This window comes from Callospermophilus lateralis, chromosome 1 (genome assembly GCF_048772815.1).
Source record: "Callospermophilus lateralis isolate mCalLat2 chromosome 1, mCalLat2.hap1, whole genome shotgun sequence".
Lineage (NCBI taxonomy): Eukaryota > Metazoa > Chordata > Mammalia > Rodentia > Sciuridae > Callospermophilus > Callospermophilus lateralis.
In genome coordinates, this window is record NC_135305.1 from 24,562,648 (window position 1) to 24,589,607 (window position 26,960).

General features: G+C 45.0%; 1 protein-coding gene across 3 annotated transcripts; it reads right to left on the reverse strand.

Annotated features, from left to right (window-relative positions):
• Window positions 1-1,527: 1,527 nt before the first annotated feature.
• Window positions 1,528-26,167, reverse strand: Smo (smoothened, frizzled class receptor). 3 transcript variants are annotated; one of them, XM_076833372.2, is made up of 13 exons: window positions 25,321-25,400; window positions 22,907-23,723; window positions 9,910-10,115; window positions 9,025-9,234; window positions 8,652-8,824; window positions 8,106-8,325; window positions 7,889-8,012; window positions 6,453-6,545; window positions 5,931-6,039; window positions 4,750-4,935; window positions 4,151-4,299; window positions 3,319-3,453; window positions 1,528-2,989 (listed from the first exon to the last, which is right to left on the reverse strand). In XM_076833372.2, the coding sequence occupies exons 3-13, from the start codon at window positions 10,054-10,056 to the stop codon at window positions 2,556-2,558; spliced, it is 1,980 nt and encodes a 659-aa protein (XP_076689487.1). In that variant the 5' UTR covers window positions 10,057-10,115; window positions 22,907-23,723; window positions 25,321-25,400; the 3' UTR covers window positions 1,528-2,555. The 3 variants fall into 3 exon arrangements, with proteins under 3 accessions (XP_076689487.1, XP_076689479.2, XP_076689496.1); XM_076833364.2 differs by lacking the exon at window positions 22,907-23,723 and having other exon boundaries at window positions 25,321-26,167; XM_076833381.2 differs by lacking the exons at window positions 22,907-23,723; window positions 25,321-25,400 and adding an exon at window positions 10,784-15,574.
• Window positions 26,168-26,960: the final 793 nt, after the last annotated feature.

The window sequence follows — 26,960 nt, forward strand, 5'->3', positions numbered from 1 at the left end:
GTGGGATCACACTGACCCCTAGTGGTCATAGTCTGTCTTTGCAGCCACACTGAGGTAACATTTCTCAGCTTTTTAAGACCCAGATTGAACTCCATCCCCCATCTTTTACCCAAGTAATCCTCCTAAAGAAAGGACAGAGGCACGGAAACAAGTAGTTGAATGTTCATGGAGACAAAAAGAAGAAATATAATACTGTTGTGGATAAAGGCTAAAAATAGCTATAATACTGTTGAGAGAAACAGTAGCAGCAAGAATGAACAAGATGAGCAAGCTCAAGGGGGTGTGGGGTAGCTAGGAGGAACACAAAATGGGAAATCTGAGTAGGAAGAAAGATCAAAGGTCAGAACTGAGAGTGAAAAGAGCCTGAACTTCAGGATCAGGAAGACCCTGGGGTCTTACTAGCTAATAGGTTGTGTGCATGTTATTTTGTTTCACTGAGCTTTTTTCTTCATAAAACTAGCTCTTCTGATTGGATCATTACCATGGTCACTAAGGGCTACTGGAGCCAGAGGACTCTGCTTGGATCCCAGCATTACTGATTACTGGCTAGGTGCCCTTCCAAGAAACTTATAAGCATTATCTCACTGAATCTCCAAAGAGCTCCTAGCCAGCATTCAGTAAGAGTTAGCTATTATTGGTATAATGAACACATATAAAGTGCCTAGGATAGAGCTGGGCACTGTGAGGCACCCCTGTAATCCCAGCTACTCAGGCTGAGGCAGATCACATATTCAAGGCCAGCCTGGGCATTTGGCAAGACTCTGCCTCAAAATAAAAATAAAAACAGTTGGGATATAGATAGCTCAGTGGTAGAGCATCCCTGAGCTCTCTAGTCCTGCAAAAAATTAAATACCTAGGATAAAATCAGTATGTTGGTAGTACCCTTTCCTCCCCCACTGGAATCTGATTCTGGTCAAAACACAAGTCCCTATCACATGAGCAGCAGTTAGGAAAGGGTACTCCATAAAATACACTCCACAATATCCTTCCAAGTCTGTAGATTCTCTACAGATCTCCCTAACACAATCCTTGTAACTCAGTTGAGTCTTCTATTGACGTTATTTGGAGGAAGTGAGACTAATGGGCTTCCATGACTTTGACCCAGGGAGGCATCTTGGATTAGAATGCACCAGCAAAACTGACATCCCCTGGCAGATGGCATGAGGTTCTGAGGTAGACCCCAGGAGATGCTTGCTTCCTATCTTCATTCCAGGGCTGAGCGGCATGCTTGTGCTCGATTATCTTATGCTTAGTACTCAATGAACTGGCTGTGGACATCAAGGAGCTTTTGTTCATAGAGAATCAATTAGCCAGGGAGGACACATTAAGCTGACATAGCTCAACCTCTGGCTGTCAGTCTTGACCTCATCAGCCCCAAGCTCTTGGCCTTTCAGAAGAGCCTTAGGAGGAACATGGAAGAAAAGTGATCAGGACTGGGTAAATAGGACAAAACTAGGGCTAAGGAAAATAAACACACTGGAGTTTATACAAAAACATTTTATTTATTTTTCATATTTCTTCTTCCCATCTCTATCCCCCAACCTAAAACCCAGCCAACTTCTAAGGTTTCCAGCTACTGGGTCTTGAATATGGGGTGCTGGGGACATGGTTGGAGGTTATGAAAGGTGGGAATCTCCTACCCCACCAGTTGTGGAAATTGAAAGAAGCTTTCCTGCCTGGCTGAAGGCAGCTTCCCAGGATAGCCCCTCAAGTCAAAGGATCCATCCCCACTGGATGATCATGAAGAAGACATAACATGTCTCTCAGGGGCCCAGAGGCTCCAAGTCACTCCTTACCAGGCCAAGGCTCTACAGCTGGATCAATCTCTCACCAAGAAATAGAGCTCAGTGTGTGTGTGTGTGTGTGTGTGTGTGTGTGTGTGTGTTCGCACATGCGTGCAGTTCTGGGTCCTAATCAACAAATAGGAAGCTGGAAGAGTCTGGCCTGGTAGAAATGAGATGAGATGGGGAAAGGAGGATGCAGAAGAGAAAGTGGGTTTGGGGTAGGACTACCTGTTTAGAGAGGCCTCTGTGGCAGTAAGCACTTCTGGCCTCATGACCACCTTAAATGAAGAAGGGAGCCCTGTTCCCACTTAGGCAAAGGACAAATGACACAATAAACACTTTTGGTCTGAGAGTGCCAGGAAAGGGCACCTGTTGGCACAGAAAAGGGCAGCCAGCCCCCATCTGGAAGACAGGACATGGCTGCCTCCCTAGCCACCACAATCTACTCTGAGAACTGTCACCCCTGCCTCTGCCATTATTGCCCTACCACAAGCTCTGCTGGAGACTATTGCTGCCAGTCAGACTCCAGCTGGTGGGACAGAAATAAAGACCCTGAGCTCCAGGGCCCTGCCCTTGAGGTGAGACCTACCCATGGAGAAGTCTGGCTCTTTCCCACAGTCCTGCTGCTTTAAGCCAAACATTCAGAACTCTCCTGGGAGGGCACTTGGCCCACAGTTTCTCTGGAAGATGAGATCCAGGGAAGTGCTCTCAGGGAGGAAGAAGAGCCTTGGAACAGTATTTGTTCCTTTTTCCTGTCCCTGCTCTGCAGGCTCAGAAATCCGAGTCTGCATCCATGAGCTCTGCCTCCATCAGGTTTGTGCGGGAGTGAATGGGCCCCAGACCCTGGCGGCAGCCCTGAGCCCAGGCCGTGGGGGCTGGAACACTGAGGAGAAATGTATCCTGATGGACACTGGGCTCTGGGCAGAAGGGGTTGGAGACCAAGGTCCAGGCTCCCTGTCGGCAGGATTCCCCAGATCCCCAGGCTCCTGAAGCCACCAGGCATTTTTGTCGGGGGAGCTGAGGCAGCCGAGGAACAGCGCTGGTGGCAGGGGCAGGGGCAATATGGTGAAGCTCAGGGGCTGGTGCCAGGGGGCACACCTCCTTCTTCCTCTTCCTTCGCTTCTTCTTCCGGCCCAGGCGCTTCTCCAGCTCTGGAGAGATCTCTGCCTCAACTAGCCACAGGTTGGCTTGTTCTTCTGGGGGTACTGTCAGGAGAGAGAATACTGCCTGGGGCCCTGGCTTTGTCCTCAACACCCTTCCCTCCCCAGCATCCCTATTCTCTGTGCGCATGTGTGTGTGTGTGGCGCTGGGGATTGAACAAGGGCTTTGCACATGCTAGGCAAGCACTTTATCATTGAGTATTCTACCTAAACCCCTAGCTCCCAGCACCCCTATTCTTGAGCTCTGGACTTCCAGTGCCTTGGCTTCAGATCCTCTGGGGCCTTTCCTTCCTCCTCCCCCTCTGGTAGTGCCTGGTATTCCAGTCCCAGCATCTATGTCCACCACCTCCCTACAGAAGCCTAAACTCTCATACCTGGAGTCGCCACAGGAGTGACAGACACGTCCTGGGGCAGTATGGCTCCTCTCCTAGCCACCATCTTGGTGACATGCTGGGCCCAGGCAGAGGAGACATCAGCTGAGGGTTCATTGAGGTCAAAGGCCAAACCCGCTTTGGAGATGGAAAGAAAGATGGAATAGTGACTTCCCAGTCCCTCTCAGTGGCTCCTTCCTTATCTAGCACCATTCCTCTGAGCTAGTCCCTCCCCCTCCAGTTGTCAGAGAAAGGTCCATAACCACAGAGATCTATGCATTCAGAATCTGAGGGGAGCAGCTTCAAGTCCCCAAAGGGCTTAAACAACAGTCAGAAATCTAGTCTTGGAACCCTGGCTTACTCTGGCCCAGAGAGCAAATGGAAAAGGAAGAGAATGGGGAGAGAGCCCTGTGTGGTGGCGCACGCCTGTAATCCTGGGTGGCTCAGGAGGCTGAGGCAGGAGGATCACAAGTTCAAAGCCAGTCTCAGGAAAAATGAGGTGCTAAGCAACTCAGTGAGACCCTGTCTCTAAATAAAATACAAAATAGGGCTGGGGATGTGGCTCAGTGGTGGAGTGCCCCTGATTTCAATCCCCAGTACCAAAAAAAAAAAAAAAAGAAGAAGAAGAAGAAGAGGGAGAGAGGGGAATCCTCACAGACCATGAACAGGAACAGAGGAGAAAGAGAGGCCTTCAGAGAGGTGAGGTGGACTAGAAAAGAATGAGTGTGTGAGTGGGAGAAGGGAGAACAGTCTGCCAAACATCCAGTGTCCTGGGAGGGGAGGCAGCTGGGTACTCGGGGTTAAGTGGCTCGAGGAAGGACAGGGACAGGCTCACCCACAGGCCCATCATGGGAGACAGTGTGCATGCTGAAGGACAGCTCCTGGCCTGGATTCTGCAGCAGCTCCCGCCGCTTAGAGAAGGCCTTGGCAATCATCTTGCTCTTCTTGATCCGTTTGGGTTCATCATCACCCTGCCCAGTCAACCTGAGAAAGTGTGGAGAGGGTAGTGGAGGAGCGGTCACTCACCACAAAATCTTGTGAAAGATAGCGTCCCATTCCCTCTAGGTTAGGAAGTTCTGAGAGTCTTAAATGTCTCAAAGACTCTAAGGAGTAGAGACCTTCCCTGCAAAGAAGTGAACCTAGAACACAAGGCTCCTGTGTACCCTGCTGTCAAGTCATCAGCTTTCACCAAATGCTGCCCATTGGCTCAGTATTTGGTCCACACTCATGCCTCAGGTCGCCCAAGGACAGGCGGCGCCACCAGGGGGCGGTGGATAGCCACTGAGAAGAGGACCTAAGGCAGCTCAGTGCCCTGTTTTGGAAAACACAGCAGCCCAAGACCCTGTGCAGGAAGAACTAGACAAAGCCTAAAGGTGGGGACCTGAGGCTGCAGTTAAGACAGGAGGGACAGGATGAGCTGGCTGCTGATCCCACCTGCACCAGGTGCGCCTCCAGATGAGCAGTGTGGCCTTGGTCCAGACCCAGGTGCTCATGGCGATACCAGTGCCAAACATGGCAAACAGGTTGATCTTCTCCACCAGGAGGCTGGGGCGATTCTTGATCTCACAGTCAGGAATGGGTTTCTTGGTAGGCAGCCCAATGGTCACATTGGCCTGGCACCTGTGGTGAGGGATGGTTGACAGGTGAGTCTTTCTGAGTCCAATGGGTAGGGATCCAGACTATCAATCCAAAGACTTTGGTAAGAGTACAATTCTCATGGTACTCTTGGGTGGTTTTGTTTGGGGACTGGGAATCAAACCCAGGGACTCACTCATGAGTGCTCTATCACTGAGCTACATTCCCAGTCCCTCACAGTTGAAACTTCCCAGACTAGAAGCTGGAACCTTTAAAAATGAGCCTGAAGCAGTCCAGACAAATGTCCACTTTAATGGGCATTTTAACTGTTGCTCCTCATAATGGCAGGTGCTGCACTTGAGGAAGTTGAGATGACTCACTCTCTCCTAATCATCCTCATTCGTACACAAAAAAGCACAGGTACAACTAGCAAACCTGAACAGGTTGTTAACCTGTCATAGACAGGTATCTACTCCTGTGCAGGGATCTATGGAGAAAGCTGTAGAAGGTACAACCTTGAGTTGGTCAAAGAAAGCAAAGGATGAAAAGCCTTCTTTTTTATTTTTATTTTTTTGGTACCGGGGATTGAACTCAGGGGCACATGACCACTGAGCCACATCCCCAGCCCTATTCTGTATTTTATTTAGAGACAGGGTTTCACTGAGTTGTTTAGCACCTTGCTTTTGCTGAGGCTGGCTTTGAACTCGCAATCCTCCTGCCTCAGCCTCCGTTGCTGCTGGGATTACAGGTGTGCACCACTGCACCTGGCTTGAAAAGGCTTCCTAACAGTTACAAACACACCATCCCATCAGCCAGTCAAGGGGTGCACGTAGAAGGGCAGAGTTGAACAGGCACTTGAAGGCTCTTTCCCAGGTCTGGCACAGCACAGAGCAGCTGATGTCTTGGGGGCCCAGACACTATCAGCCTCATCTGTTGAGGGACCTGGCAGACTCCTGCTGCACAGCAAAGGGGATGCTGTCCTTACAGCCAGGGCTCCAGCTCCCACCACTGCCACCTCCAAACCCAGTCCCCACACTCACAGCACGTAGTCCCGGAAGCTGCGCTCCCACTCAGCCTGGTTAAAGAAGTCGTAGAAGTGGCAGCTGAAAGTGATGAGCACAAAGCCAAAGGCCAGGAAGCCAAAAATGCCTGTAGAGGAGAGGGACATAATGGGACCTTACCGGTCAGACACTGGAGCAGTATGGGGGAGTGTGTCTGCCCTAATGAGCAACAGAGGATGGGGTGAGTTCATACTGGGCTCAGGTCAAGAAGGGAATTCTCCAAAAAAAAGCAAGTAGGACCTGTGAGGCCAATGTGGGAAGACTCCCGTGGGAGAAGTGGGGACATGGAGCTGTCTTGACTCAACTTGGTTCTCCCATCTGAGAAGGCCCTCTTCTTTCAAGCTGCCACCAGTACCACCACCTACACACACATACCTTGTCCTTGTCCCATGGCTGCTAACTTGTCCTACTGCATTACTGCACCCTGGAGGCTTCTGAGCCCCAGGAGGGTACAGTGTTGGGCTGGCCAGAACTTCAGACCTCAGCCCCAGGACCACTCACCCAGGCGCAGCATGGTCTCGTTGATCTTGCTGGCAGCCTTCTCACTCAGCAGCCCCGGGTGGTTGCTCTTGATGGAGAACAGAGTCATGACTCCTGAACAGAACAGGGACCTCAGGGGTTAGCAGAGTGAGACCACTCTCCTGAGAAGGACGGGAATATAGGGGAGGGTCCCAGGGCCCCAGAGTCCTGGGTCTGATTACACCTGTGGTGACTTAAAGCTTGGAGGACTGGAGAACAGGATAACAGCTAATAGCAATTCTGCCATGGGCTGGAATGACACAGCGGCAGCATCCAGAGAGAAAGAGGGAGCCCCTGTCCTGACCCCACTGCTCCTAAGGAAAGCAGCCAGGTCAAAGTTTTCTGATGGAAAAACCAACTCAAGAATAGCACCGTTGGGCTGGGGTGTGGCTCAGTGGTACAGCGCTTGCCCTGCATGTGTGAGGCACTGGGTTTAATCCTCAGAACCACAGAAAAATAAAGATTGTGTGTATCTACAACTAGAAAAGAGCAGCACTGTTGGAGAGAAAATGCTGTGGGACACACATATAATCTTAAAATTTCTAGTAAGTATATTTAAAAAAACAACTAATTTCAATGTGTTTTATAAATGTAATATATCCAAAATGTAATCGCACCAATATATAATCCACATAACAAATCATTAACAGATATTTTCCCCTTTTTTGGTGCCTTTTCTTTGAAAGGCAATGTGTATTTTACACTTGTCACACATCTCAATCTGGACTAGCGGCAATGCAGGTGGCTAGTGGCTACTGTACAGGACAGCACAGATATGAGACATAAATCAGAGGCACAGACACTGCCAGAAAGGGAGGAAAGAGGCGGAACAGAAGGCTGATGGTTCAGTAGGAGGAAACTGAAACTGACAAAACCCAACAAAAATAAGCCAGATACAGAAGCTCAGTGTGGGGTGGCAGATTGAGACAGGGAAGTTAGGGACGAGTAAATCTGTGCATGTTGTGAAAACTATGTGTGTGTTGGGGTAGGAAGGAGCCGGAAACCAAACTCCAAAAGGCTGACAGTATGAAATTAAAGACAGCACACACAAGCAAGGGCCACAGGTGGATCCACGTGGGTAGAGTGGGTTACCCAGGCTGGTCATCACATAACTGTACCCTGCCAAGGGGAGGCAGGGGCTGGACTGCAGTCTCAGTTCCACCCAATGAGCCTAGTCAGGGCTCTAGAGGAAGGGGTACATTTTTCTGGACAATACAAAGGCACTGCCACATAGCAAGAGCTCATGGTACTGTACCTGTCTAAAGGTCACCTTCTTCTACACTGCACCAAGGACTGGGATGAGCTAGCCGCAGTCTCAGTGTGCAGGTAGCAGAGCTGGTGACCCTTGTTCCTACTTCCACAAAGCAGGCTTTCGGCACACGGGTGGTCCCACTGGCCTTGGCCTAGTCCTCACTCACCTCGGATGAGGAAGTAGCCTCCCACAATGAGCACCAGGCCAATGGGGGCCAGGACGAAGCCAGCCCGGTAATGGTAGTTCTTGTAGCCCACAAAACAGATGCCGCTCACGGAGTCCCCATCCACCTGCAGCAGGAAAGTGTGGGAGGGACCTTCAGTTGCTGGTCCCTCTCGCAAGACTATCCCACTCAGGACGCCAGCCCCCGCCAGTCACTATACCTGGGCCACAGCGAGGATTGCCACGGTGAGGACAAAGGGGAGTGACCACGTGAGCAGATGGAAGTAGGAGGTCTTGCCTGACAGTGGCTGGTAGGTGGTGCCCAGGGCTTTGAAGGAGGTGTGCCAGGCATAGGTGAGGACCACAAACCAGACAACACCAGCCATCAGGGCATAATACACGATGACAAAAATGATGACGCAGGACAGGGTCTCATTGGAGCTGTGCAAATATGTGGGTGTCACTTGGGAAGGTCAGTCTGTACTCCCTCTACCAAATCTCTCCACCCTGTCCCCAAATCCTGGGCTGCTAAGGTCTGGAGAGTCCCTGGGCTTGGGGACAGGACCCAGGTCACATGAAGGGGTTCTAGAAGATACTGCTTTAAATCCAGGTTTTGAGGCAGAAGCCAAGGCTCAACAAGGGGAATCCAAACCCAGATGAATCCTTCCCTGAAATCCCGCTTTCAGGTATGACCTATCCCTTCTGTGGGAAGTGCCCACTACAGTTTTCCTCCACCATCCTCATCTCTGGGTCCTCAAGACACTTACGTGGGCTCCCCTAGCCTCGCGGTGCCATCTGCTCTGCACACGATCTCCCGGCGGGCACCGTCCATGAACTGGGCCAGCCAGCCAATGCTGCCCACAAAAAAGCATGCGTTGACGTAGAAGAGAATCACTGCAGGGTAGCGATTGGAGTTCCGCCAGTCAGCCACAAAGGTGGCCTGGAAGAGAGTGGCCGTTCTGCCAGGTGAGGGTTGTTCTGCTGCCACGGACGCCCTTATCTAAACCCCAGGCTCTTCCATCATGACCCTTCCCTGGGGTGCCCGCCCCGCCCCCCAGGCCAGCCCCATGCTCCTTTCCTGTTTCCAGGAGGAGGGAACACCTGTACTCAAAGCATGACCTGTCCTCCCTTGTGACTGACCAGGGTGAAGAGCGTGCAGAGGCCGGTGACAGCACCAAAGGCTGCAATGTAGCTGTGCATGTCCTGGTGCTCGGCCTCGGTGAACAGTGGATTCTGACACTGGATCCCGCAGCCCTCAACATCCTCGTACCAGCTCTTGGGGTTGTCTGTCCGCACCAAGGGCGCTTCACACTGACCCGAACTGTTGAACTTGATGTTCTGCACCTCATTCTGGCACCAGGGAAGGGGAGAAGGCAGTGGCAAAGGGAGATCAGATCAGGGATGAGCCTCTTCTTCAGGAAAAGGTATCAGGGGCAGAGTGTGGTGTCGGAGGCCCATTTCCAGGACTCAAACAGCCACTCAGTGGCTGTGCAGGCTTGGGTAATTAACTGACCACCTGTTGACCACTCGGTGCCTCAGCTTTCCCATCTATAAGATGGTAGTACCTACCACACAGTAGAGTTTAAGGGTTAAATTAATAGATGTAAAGTGCTTATCATGGTATTTGGCATGTACTAAATGATAACTAGCATTATTACTATCATTCTTACTATTATTATCAGTTTAGACCTCTAGATCTTACCCCCTTGTCTTGGTGTCTCCAGCTGTATGATCAACTCCCTAAAGACAGTCTCCTCTCATCCATGACTCCTGTAAATTCCCTACACCTAACAAAGTGGGTGCTCAAAAAAAAATTTTTTTTGCTAAATTTATTATCTTGGATCAGTAGAGAAACCCTGATAAATTGGTCTAGCCAGTGAGTTGCAGTTTGGGTTTGTGACTCATGGCTCCCGTGGCTGTAGACTGGAGGTCCCCAGGAAAGAAGGCTCTGGCTCCTCTGCATCCTGCCAGACCCTTTCCTATGTTAGGCCAGACATCGCAGATCCTGCTCCATAGACAACTCACCGGGCAGCCTTCAGGGAAGTGGTCAGGGGTGCAGCGCAGGAAGTCAGGCCAGCCCCGCTCCCGCTCCACAATGGCACACGGGCCTCGGGTGGCCTGGCAGAGGGTGCGGCTGGGCAGCTCCACTCGTTCATTCTCACACTTGGGCATGTACACAGCACACAGCAGGGGCTGGATCACTGCCCAGCATCGGGGGGCATTGCGGAGTCCTAGGCAGGGGTGACAGTGTGGGCTTATTACAGTGAAACCCGTCTTCACTCTGATCCACTAACACAGCTACACCGCTTGGTCCCCAGACCTTTGTCACACTGCAGGCTATTACTGCTCAGACCTGTCAGACATGGCATTTTTCAACAGGACATCTGGGCAGGACAATTCTTTGTGCTTCAGGACTGTATTGTGCATTTAAAGGCATTTAGCATCTCTTAACCTTGCCTACTAAATGCCAGCAGAACACTTAAGTAACTGTAACAAACAAAAGATGCCCCCACTCACTCACTCCAGGGGTAGCAACTAGTGGAGGGCTTAAAGAAGAGCTTCTGGGATGCTGGGAATATTCTAGTTCTTGATCTCGTTCTGGTTACATGAGTATGTTCATCTTGTGAAAATCATGATCTATGCTCTAGTCTGTATGTACACTGTAATCCCATTAAAATTTTAAAACCAGCTGCCATTTCCAAATTCCCTGCTAGGGAATGGCAGTGCCTCTAGTTGAGTACCCTGGAGGGATCACCTTTTCAGAGTGTTTTTGAACCCTTCCACAGAATTCTTCCAGAACAGGAGGCTATGAGACCCTACCCCCCACTCCTCCCAGGGCCCATTCACCAGAACCCAGAATGGTCTCCCCTTACCCAGCCTCCAGAACGCTTGTTCTTACCAAGCTGAGGTGAGAGAGAGAAGAGGTAGGGGCTTAAGAAGAGGTAGTCAGAGGAGCCAGGAACTCCAGAGCCAGAGGAGGAAACAGGAGATCAGATGGAGAGAAACACAGGAGGCTCAGTCCAGTGCAAAGGGAGGAAAGACAGACAGAATCAGGCAGAGGTCTCCTGGCAGCCCCACCCGGCCCAGGCCTCTCCCCTGCTCTCTCTAGGAGCTGGCCTCATTCAGCTTTCTGTCCCCTTAGCCTCTCCTCAATCACCCCTGCTCCAGGAGCTCAACAAATCAAGTAAGAAGTTGTACTGGGAGAATCTTCTGAGGACATGACAGCCAGCATGGAAAACTGTCACACTGTCAGGCTGGGCATGGTGGGGGCAGGTAACCACCCTATTGGAGAGAGGTGACACAGTGGAAAGGCCAGCAACATGGGCACTGCAAAATAGCCTGGCTCCAAAATCTTGGTTCCATCATTTCCTGGCTATGTAAAGCTGGGCAAAGTACTTAATCTCCATCTCTAGCCTCAGTTGCCTCATCTATAAAATGGGAATGAAAGATTTAATCCCACAGAACTACTATGAAGAGTGAGAGACAGCATGTTAAATGTGCTTGACTCAGTGCCTGTCAGGAAGTAAGCACACAGGAAGGGTTGTTTTTACTAGTCTGAGACCTCTGACTGCTCACAGGTCACAGTCTAGACTCCAGGGAACCAAGCAAGAAGCAAGTTCTTGCCAGTTATGAAGCAATATTCTCAGGCAATGGTTTCCAATTGATTCAAATCAGAATCACCTGCAGGACCCTCATCACCTAGATGGAGGACCCAGTCCCAGAAATTCTGAATGGGTGGGCTGGGGTTGAAAACACAGCAATGGGTATCAGGGGCAAGGTTGTGGGAGAAAGCAGCAGGAGAGAACACAGATGTTCAAGGTATGAGGAGACTACATGCTCACCAACCCACCACGAGGTGAAAATATCATAAGTGGAAAATGCATTTTTCTTTTCTTTATTTCCCATTTTTTTGGTGCTTGGGTACTACCGCTACATTCCCAACTCCTTTTACTTTTTATTCTGAAACAGAGTCTCACTCACTAAATTACCCAGTCTGACCTCAAACTTGTGATCCTTCTGCCTCAGTCTCCAAAGTAGCAGGGATCATAAGTGTGGGCCACCGCTCTTGGCTGGAAAATGCACCTAAACTTCTGAGCAACCCAGTACAGCCATATAGTGCACTGTGGAGCATCAGTGGTTTCCCTTATGATCACACAGCCGACCCGGAATGGCATTCTCCCCAGCATCTGGAGAGAGGATGAGGCTGCGTATTTCGAGTCCAGGAAGAAATCCAATTCAAAATTCCAAGTACAGTTTCTACTGAATGTGCATTGCTTTGCACCATCCTGAAGATGAAAAATTGTTAGCTGAACCACTGTAAATCAGGGCCGTCTGTATGAAGAAGTGATGGGCCTGTTCTCTATCTTAAATATGGTGGCCAAGATACTATGCATTTGTTTAAACTAATAGAAGGGTACAAAAAAAAATAAAAAGCAAATTTTACTGGATGTTTATTAAACAATACATTTAAATTGGTTGCGGTGGCACATTCCTATAAACTCAGCTGGTCCAGAGGCTGAGGAAGGAGGATCAAAAGTTCAAGGCCATTGTATGAATTCATTCTGTGTCAGGTTTGGATACCATATATATGCATTACAGGACTCTCTGCTCCATGTTATGACTGCCTATTTAATAAGTGTTATAAAGATCAAATTCATAAATTAAAAAAAAAATTCAAGCCTAGCCTTGGCAACTTAGTGAGACCCTGTCTCAAAATAAAATTATAAATTTTAAAAAGGGTTGAAGATTTAGCTGCCTAGTAAGTACAAAGCCCTGAGTTCAATACCCTGTACTACAAAAACAAAAACAAAACAAATAATATATTTAAGATGGTAGATCCAGGTGTGGTAGCACACACCTGTAGTCCTAGTGACTCAGAAGGCTAAGGTAGGAGGATCGCAATTCAAAACTGGCCTTAGCAACTTAGGGAGACCCTGTCTCAAAATTAAAAAAAAAAATGAAAAGAGCTGAGGATGTAGCTCAATGGTAAAGCACCCTTGGGTTCAATCCCCAGTACTTAGGGAAAAAAAAAAAAAAAAGCAAGGAAAAAGCTCTCTGGAGTAAAGTGTATTCTAGAAGAGCATCAGGCAGTTAATTAATAAAAATGCTGTGTTATTTATCTGGGTTTTATGATACCATTTTTCTTTTTTTCCCTCTTCATTTTAAATATTGTCTCTTACTTTAAAAATATACTCTCCAGGAAAAAGATAGATTATTAATCTTAAAGGACAATTTAGGAGCCATTTCGGGAAAAAGTAAAGTGGATTCGTTTTCCCATTTCTTGCATGAAAGAAAATTCCAGATAGATCAAAAATAACTACATTTTTATTTTAAATTGAAGTACTAGAAGAAAATATTGGAAATGTTTTTTTTAACCTTAGAGTGAGGAAGCATGACATAAAATCCAGAAGTCGTGAAATAAATTTAAAGAAACTTCAGAAAAAGAGATACATTCAGTAGGATAAAAACCAAAAAAAATTCATAAGAAGAGCCACATGAAAAAATATATTTCTAGAACATATCATAGGTAAAGAGTTAATCTCTTTATATGCATACAGCTCTTCCAAATCAGCAGGAAATGCATAATCCTATAGAATTATGGGCAAAAGACAAAATAGATCACACAGAGAAAACTCAAACGGACTTTGAAAAAGTCATTAAGACTTTGATGACTTTTTGAACATAAAGAGATATTCAACCTCTTAAAATAAAGGCAAAATAAAATGATAATAAGATATAACATTTTAACCTTCAGACTGGTAAAGATTAAAACATTTGAAAATACTGTATTGTCAAGAGTATGGGGGAAAACTGTTACTTCTATATATTGTTGATAGGAATAAAAATTGGTAAACCCCTGTGGAGACCATTTGGTGTTATCTATCAAAATTTTATACTAGCAATTCTACTTCACATTTTCCCAAAGATAATATAGAAGGTTATTCATTGCAGCATTGTTTATAATGGCAGAGTGGAAACAGCTTGCCTCCATATCCATAAACAGAACATCAGCTAAATAAAATAACACATCAGGGACTGAGGGAGGTAGCCAGTGATAGAGCAAATGTTTAGCTCATGTGTGGCCCTGGGTTCAATCCCTGGAACCAAAAATAAATAAAGAAATAAAATCAATGTAAAAGAATATTATTCAGGGTTGAATTTTATGCATTGAAAAGAAATGATGTCCAGTAGTCCAAAATGCTTTTATTTGTATTTTATTTAGAGACAAGATCTCACTGAGTTGCTTAGCATCTCACCATTGCTGAGGTTGGCTTTGAACCTGTGATCCTCCTGCCTCAGCCTCCCAAGCGCTGGGATTATAGGTGTGACCTTTATTTCATTTGTTTATGTATTTATTTATTTATATGTGGTGCTGAGAATCAAAGCTGGTGCCTCACATGTTTTAGGCAAGTGCTCTAGCACTTAGCTACAGCTCTACCCCTCCAATAATGCTTTTTATTTTTGTTTATTTTGGCGGTACTAAGAATGAGCACAGGGCCTGGTGCATGCTAGGCCAGCGTTCTACCAACTGAGCTGAATCTTGCACCCATAGATCTATATAAAGCAAATAGCATAGAGCCTAGAAAATAGCACTCAACAAATGGTTGACTTTTTTTTTTTTTTGGCATTGCCAGGGCTCAGATCCCAGGCCTGGCTTGGAGCATGCTAGGCAAGCACTCTACCACTAAGCTACATCCAAGACCCCAATATGATTGTTAAATGGACACAGTTGAGTGGAGAACAGTCCCCACAGCATGGCACCTGTTGGGAGTAGAGGAGAGACTTAAGGCCATCCCTACAACTGGACATATGTCAGATATCTCTAAGAGGACATATAAAAAAGGAGTGTAGTAGAAAGGAAAATGGGTAACTAGAAGCAGAAATGGGACTTAACTTTTGTTCCTTTTGAATTTTGTACCATGTGCATGTGCTATTTAAAAGCACATGGCTCAGCAGTAGAGGCTTGCCTTACACTTGCAAGGTCCTGGGTTTGACCCTCAGCACCACATAATAAATAAATAAATACATAAATAAATAAATAAAGTTATTTCTTTTTTTAAAAAAAAAGCACATGGTACAACATTCTTTCAAAAGCAATTAAGCTTAAAAACAAAAATAAAGAAATATAGAAGGCTGGGATGTAACTCAGTAGTAGAGCACTTCCCTAGCATGTTCCAGGCCCTGGATTAGATCTACAGCACTGCAAAAAATAAAGATAACAAACAAACATACGTGTGTGCGCGTGCGTGCGTACACAAACTAGAATGAGAGGAAACTGTCCAGAGAAGAGAAGGTAATGAAACTGGAAAGAGGACAAATGGGGACATCAGCTTTATCTGTCTATATTGTTTTATTTCTTTTACTTTTATTTTATTCTTTTTGGTATTGGAATGCTTTATCACTGAGCTACGTCCTAGCCCTATTTATTTATTTATTTACTTATTTTTGAAAGAGAGAGAATTTTTAAATATTTATTTATTTATTTTAGTTTTCGGTGGACACAGCATCTTTATTTTATTTTTATGTGGTGCTGAGGATTGAACCCCGCGACTCACGCATGCCAGGCGAGCAAGCTACCTTTTGAGCCACATCCCCAGCCCAACCTTTTTATTTTTTATTTTGAATCAAGGTCCTGCTAAGTTGCCCCGGTTGGATTTGAACTTGCAATCCTCGTACCTCAGCCTACTGAGCAGCTGGGAAGACAGGAGTGCACCACTGCACCTGATTTATTTCTTTTATCTAACTAAACAACAACAATGTGAAACAAACAACAAAAGAAAAATAAAAACACAAGTATTACAATATTAGACTTTGTACATTTTTATAGTCATAGCCTTTAAAAATAACATTTACCACAAATGGAGCTAGACTTTGAAGACTTTTTATGTAATTCTGATTATTAAAGTTGAGAACCCCTGCTTAAGGTTGGGTTAACATTAGAAAATTAAATCAATGCAATTTACTACAGTAACAGATTAAAGGGGAAAATTATATGATCATTCTCATTAACAGAAGGTAGAAAAGATAGTTGATAAAATTCAACATTTATTCATGATAATTGGCAAATAAGAAGATTAAAAAAAATCTTTTTTTTTTTTTCCAGTACTGGGGATTGAACCAAGGTGCTTACTGAGCCACTGAGCTACACCTCCAGCCTCTCTTTTTTTAGTTGCTGATGGATCTTTATTTTATTTGCTTATTTATATGTAGTCCTGGGAATCCAACACAGCACCTCACATGTAGGAGGCAAACGCTCTACTGCTGAGCTACAATTCCAGCCCCCACCTCCAGCCTCTTTTATTTTTTATTTTGAGACAGGGTCTCGCTAAGGTGCTAAGGGCCTCACTAAGTTGCTGAGGCTGGACTCACACTTATGATCCTCTGGCCTTAGCCTCTTGAGTTGCTGGCATTACAGGTGTGGGCCACTGTGCCTGGCTAAAAGAAAGCTTTCTTAATTTGATAAAGTGTAACTGACATCACACATCAAATTTATCTGTCAATCTTTCTCTTTGGAAATCAGAAACGCAAATAATAAAGGATGCTATTACTATTACCATTTCTATGTAACAATATACTAGAAGTCTGGTGTACAGCAACAGAAATAAATAAAAGATATACATCTTGAAAAAGAAGAAACAAAATTCATCCATAAATGATTTTGACTACATATGTGAATAAATTTAGCAAGTTTACTGGATTCAAAATCAAGTTTGTTTTTTTTTATTTCAAGTGCATTTCTTTTTTTTTTTAACTTAATTTTTTTTTTAGTTGTTGATGGAATTTATTTTTATTTATTTATATGTGGTGCTGAGGATCAAACCCAGGGCCTCGAACAAGTTAGGCAAATGATTTACTACTGAGCCACAATCCCAGCCCCAAGTTTTTTGCATGCTGGGGACTGAACCCAGGGCCTTGTGCATGTAGACAAGCTCTCTACCAACTGAGCTGCATCCCCAGCCCCAAGTGTATTTCTTTATGCCAACAATAAACACAAAATGAAACAAATTTTAAAGTCATCATTTAAAATAGCATCAAAAATAGCAAGTGTCTAGGAATAAATCTAATGAATGATATTTAATAACTATAGAAAACTATAAAAATACTGAGACAGATGAAATATTTAAGTAGAAAAACAAATGTTCAAAGTTTGGAAGACACGAAAATAAACAGATCTATTTTTAAAACTTCAAATCAATCTATACAGTCAATGTAATCCCAATCAAAATCAACAACCTGTACTTTTATAACAACACAAAGGACCAAGAATAGCCCAGAATCTCCACTAGACGTGAGTATATTATAAAATAGAAGTTCTTAGCTTGTGATTCATCAAGGATTCTTGGAGAGAATTCAGTAGTCCATGAACTTGGATAGGAAAAAAATACACCTAACTAAAATTCAGCCCTTCCTCTACTATGAATGTAAGCAATATGCCATAATAATGTTCAGCACAACCCACAGCTTTATCAAAATGGAATCGGATATTTTCATCACAGATATCTGTAAATCATGTCAGTTCCCTCACTATTTGGTCATTATAGTGGCTATTACCCCTGTAGTAAGTCTTATTTAGCTAATAAAGAAGCACACATGTATTGGAGCACAAATTTGTTTCTTTATATTTGATTCATTTTTCTTTTTGGTGCTAGGAATTGAACCTAGGGCCTCACACATAGGGCACATGCTCTACCACTAAGCTACACCTCCAGTCCTGTGTTTCAGTATAATCCATTTCCTTTATGACCCTATATACTTTTAAAATTTTTAACTGATACACAAAACATGAAAGTTGTACATATATATTAATGGGGTACCATTTAATGTTTGATACCTGTACACACTGCATCATGTCTAAATCAGGTTGAAACATACTTATCTCCTCAAACATTTAACATTTGTGGCAAAAGCTTTCAACACCTTTCTTCTAGCTTTTAGAAATACACAGTAGCTAAGTGTTACCTATAGTCACCACACTGTGCAATAGCACCCAAAGCTTCTTGATCCTGTTTTAACTGTAACTTACTGTCTATTCATCAACCTTTCCTTCTCTGCACCTCCCTCCCTCCCTACTGTCCCCAGCCTCTTGTAACCACCATTCTACTCTTTTAACTTCTAGGAGATCAACTTTTGTTGTTGTTGTTGTTGTTGGGTTTTTGTTTGTTTGTTTGTTTGGTTTTTGTTTTTTTGTAGTTGGATGGACAGCATGCCTTTATTTTATTTTTATGTGGTACTGAGGATCGAATCCAGTGCCTCACATTTGCAAGGCAAGCGCTCTGCCACTGAACTGCAGCCTCAGCCCCTAGAAGATCAACTTTTTTAGGCTCCACAAATGAGTGAGTCACTCAACACTTGTCTTTACATGCCTGACTTTACTTAACATGTGATCTCCAGTTCCCTCCACATTGTCACAAGTGACAGGGTCTTATTATTTTTCATAGCTGAACAGTATCCACTGTGCATATGTACCACATTTTCTTGATCCATCCATCTCTTAATGGACACTTACATTGTTTCCATTTCTTCACTCTTGTGAACAGTACTGCAATAAAACATGGAGGTGCAGAAGTTTCTTTAACATACTGACTTCATTTCCTTTAGATATATACACAGTAATGGGATTGCTAGGTCATGTGGTAATTCTATTTTTAATTTTTTGAGGAACTTCCATTCTTTTCCATAATAGCTATGTTAACTACATTCGCATCAACAGTGTGCAAGAGTTTCCTTTTCTCCACATCCTCTTCAGCACTTGTTACCTTTAGTCTTTTTTATATTAGCCATTCTGGAACTGAGGTCAGATGATATCTCATTGTGGTTTTGACTTGTATTTCCCTGACAGTTACTGACGTTGAACATTTTATGTACCTGTTGGCTATTGGGGTGACTTCTTCTTTTTTTAAATATTTATGTTTTAGTTTTAGGAGGACACAATATTTTATTTTATGTGGTGCTGAGAATCGAACCCAGTGCCTCACGCATGCTAGGTGACTTCTTAAAAAAAAAAAAAAAAAAAAAAAGTCCATTGCCTAATTTTTAATTGCGATTTTTTTTTTTTGGTGCTACTGAGCTTGAGCTTTTGAAGTTCCTTATATATTCTGGATATATGATTCTAAATACTTTTTTTTTAATCCAATGTGTTTTACTTTATGAATTTAAAAGTACTATGTTGAGAAGTGTTTAGATTTTACAAGACTGCCAAAGAAGTCTTTGGCTCAAAGAAGGTGAAGAACCATGTTAGAAAGATAAGGTAATTAAGATGCTATGATACTGGCAAGTGACAGACATATAGACATACAGAACACAATAAAGAGCCTGGGGGTGGTGGGGGACTGTGTGTGAGAGAGAGAGAGAAAGAGAGAGAGAGAGAGAGAGAGAGATTGATTTGTGGCAGAGTGTGGGAAAAAGAGGTTCTTTTTTTATTTTATTTTTCCTTTTTTTTTTTTTTGTAGTACTGGGGATTGAATCAAGGGTCTTGCACACACCCTAGGCAAGTGGCTCTACCTCTGTGCTACAATCCCCAGTTCTTTTTCCATTTTTAAATTTTCAGATATATCAAGTATCTAGGATGGTCTCAAATTTGTAGTCCTCCTGCCTCAGCCTCCCAAGAAGCTGAGATTACAGATGTGCATCAGGGCATCTAGCTAAAGGTATACTTTTTAATAAATGCTGTTGAAATAAGGCTGGGATTTTGCCTCAGATGTAGAACACTTGCCTAGCATGTGCAAGGCCCTGGGTTTGACCCTTAGCACCACATTAAAAAAAAAAAAAAAAAGGTAATGTGTCCAACTACAACTGAAAAATAAATTTAAAAAAATAAATGTTGTTGAAACAATATATATAGAACTATGCTTCTACAAAAATCAAGTCCAGGTGAGTTATATGCCTGAAATGATAGGAAAATCTATGAAGTTTCTAGAAGATAACATCAGAGAATAAATTCACGACTTTGGGGCAGGAAAAGATTTTTCGAAAAAAGCACTAATTATAAAAGCTTGATGAATGATTAAAATTCAGAACTTCTATTCAACAGAATATGCAAAGAAAACAAGGCAAACCACAGAAGAGATTTTTAACACATACAACCAATAAAGAGCTTATATCTAGTATATATAAAGTACTCCCACAAATCTTGCAAAAATGACAGCCCTGTAGAAAAGTAGGCCAAAGATTTAAACAAATTCTTCACAAAAGAAGAAATCCAAAAGCTGCGCACAGTGTGTACACCTGTAATCCCAGCTACTAAAGAGGCTGAAGCAGGAGGATAGCAAGCATGAGGCCAGCTCAGCAACTTAGTGAAAACTTGTCTCAAAATAAAAAGGACATTGCTCAGTGGTAAAGCATCACTGGGTTCAATCTCCAGTACCACAAAATAAATAAATAAACAAATAAATAAATAAAAGAAGAAGAAATATACATAGTGGGTAAACATTTGCAAAGATGCTTAACCTTACTAGTAATCATAGAAATGCTAACTAAAACCACAGGGTTGCCCCAATGTATTTCAGAGGCAATCTGCTTGCCTAGCATGTGCAAGGCCCTGGGTTTGAACCCCGCACCACCACAAAAAAAAATAATAATAAATTAAATTAAGATCATAAATATATATCCCATTATATGCATTAGACTGGAAAAAATTTAAAAGGTTGATAATACCAAGTGTTGGTTAATGATGACATTCTACAAGGCTAGTGGCAGTATGAATTGGTACAATGACTTTATAAAAGAGTTTGGTACAAGATGAAGATATGCATGCTTTATCATCCAGCAATTCTATTCCTTAAGAATGTACTTGGGGGGCTGGGGATGTGGCTCAAGTGGTAGCGCGCTCGCCTGGCATGCGTGCAGCCCGGGTTCGATCCTCAGCACCACATACAAACAAAGTTGTTGTGTCTGCCGAAAACTAAAAAATAAATATTAAAAAATTAAAAAAAAAAAAAAGAATATACTTGGAAGGCTGGGGTTGTAGCTCAGTAGCACAGCACTTGCCTAGCATGTGTGAGGTACTGGTTTCAATTCTCAGCACCACATATAAATAAATAAAATAAAGGTCCATTAACTAAAAAAAAAAAAAAAAAAAAAAAGAATATACTTGGGATAAAACTATGTCAAGGTGCATCAGGATATACATAAGAATATCCATAGCAATGTTATTCACAATGAGCAAAAATTGGCAATAACTTAAATATTTAATAACACCAAAAAAATAGATAAACAAATTATAATGATTCGTACAATGGAATACTATTCAGGAATGAAAAGGATCTGCAATAACATGGATGATCTTACCAAATAAAGCAGTATAAAGGAAGTGAGTTGAAAAGAATACATACTGCATGATTCCACTTATGTGAGATTAAAAAAACATGCAAAACTGAAATATACTGTTTAAGGATTTCAAAACTAGGTGGTAAAATGTACAGGAAAAAAAAAAAGAAAGAATTATCAAAACATCAAGATATTGGCTCCCTCTAGAGAAGGGGGAAAGGGATGTGACTAGACCAAGTTCTAGACCCAGGTGTCAATTTATAACTGTTATTCAGTACCTTTGTGTTTTATGCTTCTTTCTTTAGACCTAGTATATCCCACAATTCATAAGTTAAATGTGATGCCAAAATGAAAACTTGGTCCTTGGGTGTTTTTCTGTATTTCTATACTTTCTCAAATAACACACACACACACATACACACACACACACACATATATTTGGGAAAGTATATGTAATATGTATTTATTTATAAAAACATTTATTAACTACAAGTCATATATATGTGTGTGTGTGTGTGTGTGTATACATATATATGTATGTATTTTTTTTTTAAGAGAGAGAGAGAGAATTTTTTAATATTTATATTTTACTTTTTGATGGACACAACATCTTTATTTGTATGTGGTGCTGAGGATCAAACCTGGGCCCGGGCCGCACGTATGCCAGGCGAGCGCGCTACCGCTTGAGCCACATCCCCAGCCCTGTATGTATTTTTTTTAAATATTTATTTTTCAGTTGTAGTTGGACACAATACCTTTATTTTATTTATTTATTTTTATGTGATGCTGAGGATCGAACCCAGGGCCTCACACGTGCTAGGCTAGTGCTCTACCGCTGAGCCACAACCCTAGTTCTTGTTTTGTTTTTAAACTGATTCTGATCATCAACCAGGTTTGGAAATGGCTCTAAGGAAATCCTTCCTGATCTGCCCCTGAAAATTGTCCACCATCACCAACAACGTCCCTTCTCTCACCTCTCAACTTGAGGTCTGGGAGACAAATAAGAAATTTCTCCCAGCTTTTCTATTTCTTTCCTGCAGGCTGTGTCTCAGATGGGCGACAGGGCCACAACCCATGTACACCACAGAGGCAGTCAAGGGAGCTACGTGCAAGCTCTCAGTGACCTACTCCCTTGCCAGCTTCAGGGCCTCTTTCTTGCCCCATTTACTAAACCAGATTTGGCCTAAGGTGGATCATGGCCTGGACATTATGTTTGTCTGGTCAGCCTGGAATGCCTGGGAGGAGGCATTTCCAGCTGTAATGGGGAGAGATGCTAAGTGACAGAAGAAGCTCAATTCCAGAAAGATCAACAACAGGAGAGACCTGTACTATACAGACCTAGAAATTAGACCAATCTGAGCTATAACCTTCTCATTCATGGTATTCTTCCAAAGCCTCAGCAATCTGGTCAAGGAAGCACATAGTTTCCCATTCTCTACAGCAACTTCTCTCTTCACACCTGCTGGGAATCTCCACAAATGCAGCCAAGGAGCATCCACAATTCCCACAACCTAAACCAAATGCATACTTTCTTCCTAAACCTACCCCTCCACCACTGTTCTCTACCTTAGTGAAAAGGGTAACTCTGTTCTTTTCTAGTGCCCCACCCCCTATTATGAATCAGCATCCACATATTAGAGAAACTGATCTGCTCTTAATTGTCCTAAAGAGAAATGTAATTTTATTTACATAAAATGGAAAATAGCATTTACTTGTTTGTTCAAATTTCCAAATAACCTTTTCCGTTAGCACTTGCCTTGAATGAAGCATGATCTCCTTGACCTAGAAAAAGGTACTTGAGATTAAAATGTGCTGTTATTGATATAAATACAGGCCAGTGGTTGTTAATAGCCTCTCCTCCTCTTGATGGCAGAGGGATGATGTCTGCATTCTTCAACTGCTTATGCCTCAGAACCTGTCTGAGGAGGTGACATGTGACAAGCCTCAATATGCAACTGAATAAATGAGTGGTTGTTGTACTCTCAGTATTCTGGGGGCGGGGGAAGAGGGGAGGGGAATGACGACTAAGTCTCTATCCTCAACAATTTACACATGAAAACAACTAAATCATCTTCATTCTTCACCCACAAAAACACCTGTAAGCGCCAGGTAATACTGACCATATTTAACACCAGATCAAGACCACTAACTCAGGACAGGACAAACCACTAGCCAAGAGCCCACCTAAGAACCTGGCTATGATTATCACATATGCCTCAGGTTTACCCTCCCCACACACTGACCCAGCTTACAACAACATTTGCTTGTGGCCCTACTTCACAGAACACCAAGCAGCAAGACCAAAGCAGAAAGAGTGCAACCAAACACACAAGGAACAGGACTGAGCTGAAGGATGGGGGAAGGCAGAGAGAAGAGTAGCCTTGGGCTCAGTGCTTATGCCTCTGCAGGACCCTGCCCAGTCAGCTAGTAAGGTTTGAACTTATGCACTCTTCTATCAAAACCACTTCTGCTAGCCCAGCAGCTGCTTTCAGGAGTATGGGACTCTTCTCCTTGATCTGATGGTAGGCAGCTTCATAAGTGCATTTAACTTAGGAGATTTCAACCATAGACCTCTGCAAAATAAATAAAGAAGAGAAGAGAATATCTTGCCTGTCAGTAAATCAGAACAGGGTGAGATTCTAGTGCCAAGAGATTTGGATTTTCCATACAGCTGGAACTTAAGTCTTATTTCAGGTAGTGCTCAATAAACCTTGCTTGATCTTTATTTTTTTCCTCCTGTTCCTTTTATTATTCTTTCAATCTTTTGCATGTATATAACTTTAGAGACACAGTTATATTTCCTATGTATACCTTTTCATATATAGTATACATTACTATATCTCACATGATTTGTGCAAATATTTAAAGAGTGTATATGCAAAATTACATGGATCTTGCACTATAGTATTTTTTGGAGTTTTCAAAACTACTGTGGTTATACATGGCTTTTGCCTTATGTACTGATTTTAGAACCTGACCTCTACACAAGACATAGCTCCACCTTGTGTATTATCCTCCAAGTTCTTCCAGCATCTGCACCAAGCCAGGAACTTTGTGGCCTTGTCCAACATTGAGCAAAAGCTGAGAACTCTAGTGGCCAAATTAACAATGGCCAGCTGCCTACATATACTACTTCCACTAGGATCCTCCCTAGCCCTGGGGGTCAAGTTAAGACATGGGGCACCCAGGCATCAAAAGAAGAAGGCTCCAAGGTCTGCTCCTGGCTCCTAATTTTCTTTTTCTTTCAGTCTTAGTTTTTAAATCAAAGTGGCTAGAAACAGTCATGACAAGGCCAGTTCTTTCCCCAGTGCCCTGTGGACCCCCAGTCCAGAAGAGTGACAAGTGAGGAGATAATCCACTCTACACTCCTAAGGAAGGATCTCTTTGGGTTCCTTCTGCAGTTTTCAGGCTCTGCCAAGATCCCACCCCAAGGCTTCAAGTATCAAAGTATCCCAGTCTTAAGTCTAGATGAGCCTAAGGATCTAATTTTCTAAAGAACACACAAAGGGCAGTTGGAATTGTCTCTTCATTCTTGGTCCCTAGCGTGGATCAGCGTTCCCATTTTTCAGATAAGGAAACTGAAATATCTTGTGAAAGAAAGTACATCAAAATCAGAGTTATCTAGACTTCCTATCTCTTGAATCAAAATTTCCAAATAGTTCTGATTACCTCTCCATTATTTATCACCAGAGTGTTTCTTTTCCTTCACTCATTTCACAAATTTACACCCACCTTTCCCCTCCAAAAGCTAAATCCCTTCAACCTCCAACTTTTCTTTTTTCTCTCCAATTCTGATTTCTCGGAGGTCTAAACGCCGCCTAGAATCTCCAAGGACCCTGCTTCCAGAGTAGGTGGAGCATCTCCTCTCCCTAAAAAACGTTCTTTTCTGTGGCTCAGAGCCCCCTCCTCACAGGCCTCTCATCCCCCAACCCCATTCTTTGCTCGCCCACCCTGCCTTTTGTGATCAATTTCCACAATTTCTTCGCCCTCCCTTCCCCAGCATGCAGGGTCCCCTCCTGCACGTAACCTGCTCCTAAAGTTCCAGTTCGGTCCTCAAACTTTCCCGGGTGCAGTCCCCGACCTCTCAGCAGCTCAGGCCGGAGCCTAGTCCTCTCGGCAGTGCCCCCACCCCACCACTACAGCCCCACGACCTAGCTCGGGTGTGCTTACCCGACCAGAGCACAAGCTTGCCGTGCGCTTCCTCCTGAGAGTCCGAGTCCCCGGCCAGCAGCGTGGAGGTGGCCCCGTAAGGCAGAGCCGAGCCCAGGCACACGTTGTAGCGCAGCGGCTCGCAGTGGGCGGCCCGGCCGCAGTGGCTAAGCAGCGGCGGAGGGCCAGTCACGGCCGCGCTCCTTCTCGCGCTCCCGCCAGCGCTCCCCAGCCCAGGCCCGGTCTCATTCCCGCTCAAGGCCTCCCCCCGGTCCGGGCCCCCCAGCAGCAGCAGCAGCAGCAGCCCCAGGAGAGGCAGCTCGGGCCCCCACGCAGGGCGAGCAGCGGCCATGGCCAGACCCGCCAACTCAGCAGAAGCCCCGGCGCCCCCGCCCGCTCCCCAGAGCCCCCCGGCCACACTCACAACCCTGGGGGCCGCGGAGGCGGCTCAAGCGACCTGTGGGCCCCTTGAGTTCGGGGCCGGCTTCTCCCAGACGCTCAGCGCGCCCCGGCCCCTTGGCGCCCAACTTCGCAAACTTTGGAACCCGGGGCCCATCTTGGGCGGCAGAGGCCCGGGCTGGGATGCGCAACTCCCCACTCCCTCGGCTGGCGATCCAAGCTGTCTTCAGCCTCGGGAGCCCTCGGGGCCCCCAATCCCCAGCCCCATTCCCTCTCCCACCACTAAAACCAACTCTCGGCCCCACGATGAAGGCCAGGCGCCCGCCAAGGGTGCGAGACTACGTCCCTAACTCTATCCGCGGCTCCGCCCCCGCGCCAGTCCGCGGCCCAGCCGCCACCTCCGCCGGAGCGCGCCGCAGCCCCCAGAGTTCTCCCCGCCGACTACCCGGCTCCTTTGTTGCTCTAGCTGGCCCCGCTCTCTGGAATGCACGGGCTTCGCGGAGCCAAGCCCGGCCCCCCTCTGCTGGAGCTGGGGGAGGGACTGGACAAGGGAGAGAAAGGAGGGGAGGAGAGACCAGAGAGGAGGAGCGCGAGCTTCGGTTTCCCGGGGGCCTCGGCTGGGGAAGCTGGGACCCCCTACCCCGCAGCCCGGAGCCAGAGCTGGGCGCAAGTCGTGGCCCAGAGCTGCAGTAAGAGGCCTAACGGACACCTTCATTGGTCTGAGGATCGTTCGACTTGATCATTGGCAGAAGAGGACTTTTCTTCTGGTTTAGGGTGGGATATGCTGAGATGCCCGAAGTCAGCGAGAGCTTCCTTTCCAACCAGCTCAATACCTCAGCCCCGCCAGTCTTTCAGGCTTTTGATTAGAGCTTAGTTTATCCTGTCCCTTGGAGAGGAACCTGGGGTTGGGCTTCCTGCTACTCCAAATCCATCTTGGGACCTGTGTGCCAGGTCACCTCAGAATCACTCACACCAACTGCCCCGGATACCTTTACCTGTGTGGGCAGGTGTCTGGAAACCAAAAGTGCCTTGTGATGTTTAAACTGTGATTTCCACCCTGACGTTTCCTTGGTTATGTCTAAAGGACCATCCACCTTGGATGGCTCTTGCTGTTCATCTGACAGAGGCAGATTCTGCAGCTACCTTTCCCACTCTGCTCTTTCTGCTTTCCTCGCTCCTTCATGCACCTTGTTTTCAACCACCGCACCGATTTCACCCTGCGCAATTTACACCCACAACCAAGGGTCTACCCTGAGCAACTT